The 7,776-nt window shown below is 39.7% G+C and overlaps 1 protein-coding gene and 1 long non-coding RNA gene across 3 annotated transcripts in view; one reads left to right on the plus strand and one right to left on the minus strand.

Annotated features, from left to right (window-relative positions):
* Positions 1-1,477: 1,477 nt before the first annotated feature.
* Positions 1,478-7,776, plus strand: part of LOC110972380 (cytochrome P450 2F2-like) — a 34,907-nt gene continuing 28,608 nt past the window's right edge. The window contains exons 1-11 of one of the 2 annotated variants that reach the window (XM_051951691.1): positions 1,482-1,684; positions 2,593-2,755; positions 3,571-3,723; positions 3,832-3,992; positions 4,329-4,397; positions 4,499-4,603; positions 4,814-4,949; positions 5,420-5,505; positions 5,804-5,905; positions 6,003-6,144; positions 6,246-7,484. In XM_051951691.1, the coding sequence (XP_051807651.1) occupies positions 1,523-1,684; positions 2,593-2,755; positions 3,571-3,723; positions 3,832-3,992; positions 4,329-4,397; positions 4,499-4,603; positions 4,814-4,949; positions 5,420-5,505; positions 5,804-5,905; positions 6,003-6,144; positions 6,246-6,433 (1,467 nt within the window). In that variant the 5' untranslated portion in view covers positions 1,482-1,522 and the 3' untranslated portion in view covers positions 6,434-7,484. Of the gene's footprint in view, positions 1,685-2,592; positions 2,756-3,570; positions 3,724-3,831; positions 3,993-4,328; positions 4,398-4,498; positions 4,604-4,813; positions 4,950-5,419; positions 5,506-5,803; positions 5,906-6,002; positions 6,145-6,245; positions 7,485-7,776 lie in introns of those variants that run through there. The other variant, XM_051951692.1, reaches the window with a different exon arrangement.
* Positions 6,247-7,776, minus strand: part of LOC127535020 (uncharacterized) — a 52,212-nt gene continuing 50,682 nt past the window's right edge. Inside the window, exon 2 of the long non-coding RNA XR_007943655.1 lies at positions 6,247-6,353. This is a non-coding gene — a long non-coding RNA (uncharacterized LOC127535020). The remainder of the gene's footprint in view (positions 6,354-7,776) is intronic.

The raw sequence follows: 7,776 nt of genomic DNA on the forward strand, positions 1-7,776 counted from the left end.
CTGCCTTGGTACTGCAGCATAATCTGTCACCAGCTGCCATTTCTTCATACGTTTTTCTGTGTTCGATATGAGGGGAAATGCTCTTACATGTAAGAGTCCTGCTTATGAGCTGCAATTTGGTGTCATTGTGCTTAAAATCCTACACAACCAGTTCCCACCTGTTTGTGGATCGTAAACGTTCTGACAGGGAGGCAGCAGCAGGCGAAGCTCCTGAAGATACAGATGGCACAGCAGTCTACATGTATACAGACGGCAGGTCTTCTGATGTCATGGTGTACTAAGGAACATGCTTGCTACTGTGGAAACTTCAGGATTCTGGAATGGAAGTTTCTGAAGTGGGCACTCGACATAGACACGATCAAGAAAAAGGCACAGCAGAGGAGGTACTTCCTGCCCCCGCTCAAGAAATACAACTTGCCCCAGGAGCTCCTGATCCTATTCTACATTGTGATGTTATGTCTTTTTTAGGCGCTACAAGTAGCCCCTTGACACCTATTGTCATTAATTCGCAACATACCACTTTGATTCAGACTGCAGCCGAGATAGCGTATCCATTCCCCCAATGCCGGTTTTTGCATATTCAATACCTCGGAACCTTTTGCAAGCAATGGTTTCTTGTAGGACTGGTTGGAGTGGAACCTAATTATTATAGATCTGTTATTATTATTACTATTATATATATCTACGTGTCTATGTTGTATGTGTAATAGATGAATTAACAATCTCCACTCAGCAAAAACACACAAAAAATGTTTTTTTTTTCATAAAATTGTAAATAAAATCAGGCGTCAAGGGGTTAGTGTCTGATTTAGATTCGCCAGAAAAGGACAGAGATGGACTGCAAAGGATGGTCTGGACTGCAGAGAAAATTACAGGGTGTCGACCTGCCTTCCATCCAGGATCTATCCATGTCCAGAGTCAGAAAAAGGGGAAGGCAACATCACTGTGCATCCATCAGACCGTGGACACAAACTGTTCCAACTCCTCCCCCCTTGAGGGTGCTACAGAGCAATGAACATCAAAACAAATAGACACAAAAACAGTTTCCTCCTTCAGGCCATCATGATGATGGATATTATAATTATTCAGGAACAGCTCATTCTGAATCCCAGCCCTGAGTCACTACAACACTGTACATACTATACACACTATATGTCACGTGTTTGTTTGTATTTCAGCCCAGAAATTCTGTTCTCTGTTCCATTGCACTGTCATCCACCTACCTTATGTGTATAAGATGCCAATAACAGTACTGATTATAAATAACTGTTTTTGCACTATGACTCATTGCAATTTTGAATTAAAAATTTTGGTTCACGTGCTGTTTTACACATTATTTAAGTTTATCAATAAAGAAAACACTGCAGTAAAATTCAGATTCTGTCTGTGTTCACTGTTCTCTGTTACCTAAGTACAGGGACACAAAGCAAACATCCAGAAAAGGCAGGACTAAAGGGCAGAGATACCCTTGTATGGCAAGTTAACCACTTAGCCTTTGCAGTTCAGTCCCTTCGATACTACGATGTTTGTTTCACTTGTTCTGCTATGGCTCTGCCTTTTCTTCATGATTCTTCAACTCAGGCCCAAGAGGCCAAAGAACTTTCCACCAGGACCGCCTGCTCTGCCCATACTGGGGAACATTTTGCACCTGAGAATCCAAAATCCCCTGGAAGACTTTGAGAGGGTAAGAAAAATGTTGCACTAAAAAATGCTGCTCCTTAAATGCCTTAAATTATTAGAACTTTTTAAGAATACTTGCATTGCATACTTTAAAGAACATGGGCTACTCAGCAATAGTGCCGCTTTGATCCTGTTTTTCAGAGATAACAAAACATATTGTCGTTATAAAGTCAACGGCACACTTGGAGTGTGTCCAAGTAGTGTGACAGGGTCATGCACGGTCTACCTGCCTGACTGTGATTATTGATAAACCAAAATGTGTCTGGAGATTATTGCTGAGAATGCAACACTATGTGGGTGAAAGGTTGTACCTTTCTTGTGTTCAATGCATTTTCCAAAATTGCTTTAAAAATTAGCAACATCTCTTTCCAGAAGCACAGTTCATTTTACAATTTGCAATGTCTGATTTTGGTTTGACAGAAACTCAGCAGCAACAATGCTTCTGCAATGCTTTCGATGTGATTTCTTGATATGTGTTGGTAGGTATAAAGCTGACTTCTTGCACACTTGGAGCTTTTCCAAGTAGTATGGCAAGTCGTGACTCATAGGGTCACACTACAGCTCTCCATGGCAGAAAGGTGGTGATTGTTCTTTTGAAATATCTAATTTGAAAAGCACCTTATCAGAGTGCAACTCCAAAACAGACGGTCATCCACCTTATTAATTCATGCCAATGATATCAGGTTTCAACATCGGATGGACTTGTCATGGCAACTCATTTTCTTGTTTTGATGATGAAACAGACAAAAGTGAAATGCTCTTGCATCATATTTTAATATGATGTCCCATTTACATCTTTAAAACCGGAGAATTGAGACAGAAACATTACACAGGTTTATATAGTCTTATAAACAGCTTTATCTGCCGTGAACCTTGTATTTGCAATAAAACCACTTTGTTGTTCCTTCCCAGCTGAGGAAGTCTTATGGAAATGTCTACAGTCTGTTCATCGGTCCTAATCTAGCTGTCGTCATCAATGGGGTGAAGGCCATGAAGGAGGCTATAGTGACCAAGGCGACTGATTTTGCTGGACGACCTCAAGACCTGTTTATCAATGATGTCACCCACAGGAAAGGTAGAATAGACATTTTGTGTCATTAAATGGGTGCAGCTTTTATTTAAGCATTGGAGGGAACTGAGAAGTGATTACATAAGTATTCACTCCGTTCAAGTTGGCATGTAATAGATGCACCTTTTGTCACAGCACTGAACCTCTGCTGATAGTTTTCTATCAGCCATTGCAGTTTTACATCATTTGTCTTTACAAACTTGTTCAATCTCTGTCAGGTTGCATGGGGATCATGAGTGAACAGCCCTTTTCAAGTCTAGCCAAAATGTTTCGGTTGGACTGACCTCTGCATCGACTCTGACTTGCACACTCCAGAATACACAGACAAACAATCACACTCACAACTACGGGCAATTTAGAGTAATCAATTAACCTCAGCATATTTTTGGACTGTGGGAGGAAGCCGGAGTACCTGGAGAAAACCCACACATGCACAGGGAGAACATGCAAACTCCATGCAGAAAGATCCCAGGCCAACCCCGGGATTTGAACCGGGGATCTTCTTGCTGCAAGGCGAAAGTGCTAACCGCTATACCACTGTGCAGCCCTTTATGTTCCATATTATTATTAATTTAAATTACATCATGGAAATCTGTTTTCATTTTGACATCAGTGTTTTCAAACCAAATTAAATGACCAAGTTATTTGATCATGATTCAGTGTTGAAAAGGGGAACCTTCCAAGGAGGGTGAAATCTTTTTAAAGACACTGTAAAGTAGGACAAAAAGCAGATATTTTCTGGAATAGTCAAGGCAGTGATATTTTGAGAAACGCTACATTAAATCATTCTTAAACAGTTTGCGTTTCTACAATGTTTGAAGGAGTGATTCTGGTCGATTATGGAACAAGTTGGAGGGAGCATCGTCGCTTTGCTCTGATGACTTTAAGAAACTTTGGTCTGGGGAAGAAATCAATGGAGGAGAGAATTCATGATGAGATTCAATACATCATTAAAACACTGGATAAGAGCATTGGTATGTCATCTGTGGGTTCACACAACTAATTTTTCCAAAATGCTATTGCTTTTGTAATGTTCTTTTGTGGTGTTGTACATATGATAGTTTGCATCATATCCTTTGCAGGCAAAGCTCTGAGTCCACAAGTGATGTTTCATAATGCCGCCTCCAACGTCATCTGCCAAGTTCTTTTTGGTACACGCTTCGAGTATGACGATGACTTTATCAGAGTGACTGTTCGGTGCTTCACTGAGATTTCTAAAATAACCAATGGACCATGGGCGATGGTGAGTGAAAGTATGTTTTCAAGGTTATAAACCTGTTTTAGAAATATCACCAAGGATAAACCATGGTTACAAGTATTATGTGTAAAAATATGAAGCAATTTGCAAGTACTGCTTCAGTGAAAACAGGTGAACAGACAAAAAGCGCAGGTGATCCAGCAATGAATAAGTTCATAAAAGAAGAAGGTAATGCAAAGAAAACAAAGACAGAGGAGGCTGAAAAGTCACAGGAATCACATCCATACTCTTTTACTTTTGTCATTTGAAGGGAAGAACTGCACAACAATAGAAAGCAGAATTTGAATATCTGGATTCAGATATAACATTTTTTTTTTTCAGCTCTATGATTCCTTTTCCTTTATTCGTAACCTGCCACTACCCTTCAACAAGGCCTTCAGGAATGTTGAGGTAAAAATCACTCGAACCACTAACGTGTACCGTAATGGTCAACACGTACACTCACACATACACATACAGACTTACAATGATGGCTTCTATGTCTTTTTAAGACTATGAAAAACCTTTTAATTTGTTTGGTGAATGAGCACAAGAAGAGCAGAGTCCCAGGAGAGCCACGGCACTTTGTGGACTGCTATCTGGATGAACTGGAAAAGGTGTGTGAGTGTGGCAGGTTGCTATTGTAGACTCCAGAATAAATATGGACTGTGGTTAAACAAATTATTCCAAATTCATATTTGTATTTTTTTCAATTTATTGTGGCCATGAGCTAAATCCTTTCACCTCCCACAGAGTGTGTCAATACAGTATAATTACATGTTTACATTACTTGCCTCTGCATTACAAAGATCATTCTTCTTTTTTAGAGATCCGATGATCCTTCATTTTCAGAAGATCAACTCATTATGTATGCTCTAGATCTTCACTTTGCTGGGACTGACACGACCTCCAACACCCTGTTAACTGGTTTTCTTTACCTTATGAACCACCCACACATTCAAGGTAAAGCTGCACACATAATCAAGAGATTTTCCTCTTTTTTCATTGCCTCTATAATTCTCTCATTGTCTTTATAAGATTTGCATCCATTCAACCATTAGGTTTTGTACAAAGGAATTCTTTGCAAATTAAAAAACAGAACAGGTGTTTTTCACAGAATGCATCCACACTGTAAAAATGTTCATCCAGCTAGAGAATTTTCATAAGAGCTACAGATGGTCAAACGAAGAAATCAGGATTGAAGAGTTCTATTTGATGCTTTGGCCAATTCTTACAAAACATCCTAGTTGACTGGAGCGCATCAAAATTGCTTGGAACTGGAAAAAAATAGAAACCTATTAAATCCATGGAGGCAAAAAAGAGAAGCTTGTGTGTTATTTATGTTATTATTCATACATTCAAAATTGTCCTACTGTCAGATCATTGTTGAGCCAATAGGGAAAGGAAAAATTTGATACTATCTGTTCTCTCAGAGCGATGTCAGCAAGAGATTGACAAGGTATTGGAGGGAAAGAATCGGGCCTGTTTTGAGGACAGACACAACATGCCCTACATGCAGGTACTGTACTGTATACTGATCAGACAGATCTAATGTGTCCATCTCGGCTTGAGCATCATGTCAGTTAGAGCATATTTAGTTTAACGTTGGAGAAAATCATGCAGCAAATCTGTGGATTTAGGGATAGATTGCAATGACGGTCTTTAAATAACATTCATCATGGCGTTCTTGTCAATGTTTTAAACATATTTCTGCATGTTACAGCTGATTGATGAGCTTTTGAGAGCCTGCATTGTCTTCCTTGTGCTCCAAATCTAGATGAACCATAAAAATGTTGTCTAAATCTCTCTTCATCCAGGCTGTGATCCATGAGGTGCAGAGGATTGCCAACACTGTTCCACTCAGCGTCTTCCACCGTACAACTAAAGACACAGAGCTCATGGGATATTCTCTTCCAAAGGTCAGACAGAACTGGTCGCACAGGTTTTGTCACTAAAGAAAACAAAGTGAAGAAAGTCCTTTATGACCTTTGCTCTTTTGGTTCATTTTATTCCCAGGGTACAATAATCATCCAGAACATGAGCTCAGTTCTGGGGGAGGAGGGTCAGTGGAAATACCCTCATGAATTTAATCCTGATAACTTCCTCAATGACCAGGGAGAGTTTGTTAAACCAGAGGCCTTCATGCCTTTCTCTGCAGGTATAAGAGCATAAAAAGTCTATCACGCTGGGAGTGGCAAGCACAGATAAGGTGAATCAAATAAAATTATTGATGACTTTGACGTGTTTTTTATTCCTCAGGTCCTCGGATGTGTCTTGGAGAAGGTCTGGCTCGTATGGAGCTCTTCCTCATCATGGTGACTCTGTTGAGGAAGTTTAAGTTCTTCTGGCCTGAAGATGCAGGAGAACCTGACTTCACTCCACTTTATGGGATCACTTTGTCTCCCAGACCTTATCGCATGAAGGTCCAACTCAGATTATCCCAGTGAAGTTGTCTCAAGACACTCAGCAGAAACAGTGCAGACTGACTCAGATGTACAAAATTTTAAAGGAAATCAGTAGATTGAGGATAGTTAGCTAGAAGGACATTGTCCACTTATGGGCATGTGGTGACATTTTTCGCTTAAACAATTACTCCATTAAGCTATTAATGTACATACTATATTGTACCATACTGCATATTATATCAAATAAAGGAAAGGAATCCTACAATTTATATATTTTCGTGAAACAAGATACAGTTGGAACAAACTTCTTAAAAGATATGTGTGTTGTCAAGGGGAGTCGTCAAAGATACAACCAAAAGTTTCTCAGAAGTTTGTAGATGCCTAACAAAAACTGAGTGTATCTCTCATTGTTTCAAGCTGCATTTGATAGAAGGACTTAAAGATTTTATTATATATTTATGGTAATTGCAGGATGTACAATCTGCTATTTCTGCTCTCTTCACAATGAGAAAAAACAAGTTACCTTGACTAACCATTAAAGTCCATTCAGCATTAATCTTCAATAAGGGTGGCCTAATGAGGTCCATCCATCACTTGATCCTCATTAGGGTCGCAGGTGGGCTGGAGTCTGTCCCAGCTGACTTAGGGTGAAGGCACGGGAAACGCTGGACAGGTTGCCAGTCTATCACATAGAGACAAACAAGCACACTCACATTCACACTGTTGAAGAAATTTCCTCAAAGCCCTCATGGGAAATCTTTAGTATTCCGCTATACGGTGGCCTTACCAAGACAGAGAACTGTCTGTGAAGGTACGCAGATCCAAACATTTTCAGAGTAAAATATTTTATATAGTTGGTCAGACGGTTGGGACGGGATACGATGTAAATACAAAAATCTCCCACAGTGGTCACTTTGCATAGAGTCGCTAGAGCTGATATAGCTTTGTTCTCAAAAAAGAAGAAATGATATTTACTTCGTAAAATGCAGAAATGTGAAGGCAGAACTGAAATCAGATTAATGCAGTCATATAAACAAATTTATCAGCATTTGACGTTGTATTTGCAAAAAAATACATTTTGTTGTTATCAAGACTTGTGTGGTGTTCTATTACTTTGGACTTCCTTGCAATGATATGGCGCTCTCAGTCACACTCAGGGACTGCAAATGTATTCATTGTTGCCTTCACTGATACCTGACTGGTGAACCTGACCTTTATAATCTGGGGTGGCCATGAGGTGAGTGAGGAATTTCATGAACTGTTGTGAGCTTTGATTATCATGGTGACTCAGCAGCATTGTAGCTCCCGGTCCTTTTATGTGATTGCTTCATATGTTTTTGGTATTAAGTTTCTCCTTTTGCACACTTGGAGTGTGTCCAAGAAGT

The sequence above is a fragment of the Acanthochromis polyacanthus genome, chromosome 8 (assembly GCF_021347895.1).
Source record: "Acanthochromis polyacanthus isolate Apoly-LR-REF ecotype Palm Island chromosome 8, KAUST_Apoly_ChrSc, whole genome shotgun sequence".
Classification (NCBI taxonomy): domain Eukaryota; kingdom Metazoa; phylum Chordata; class Actinopteri; family Pomacentridae; genus Acanthochromis; species Acanthochromis polyacanthus.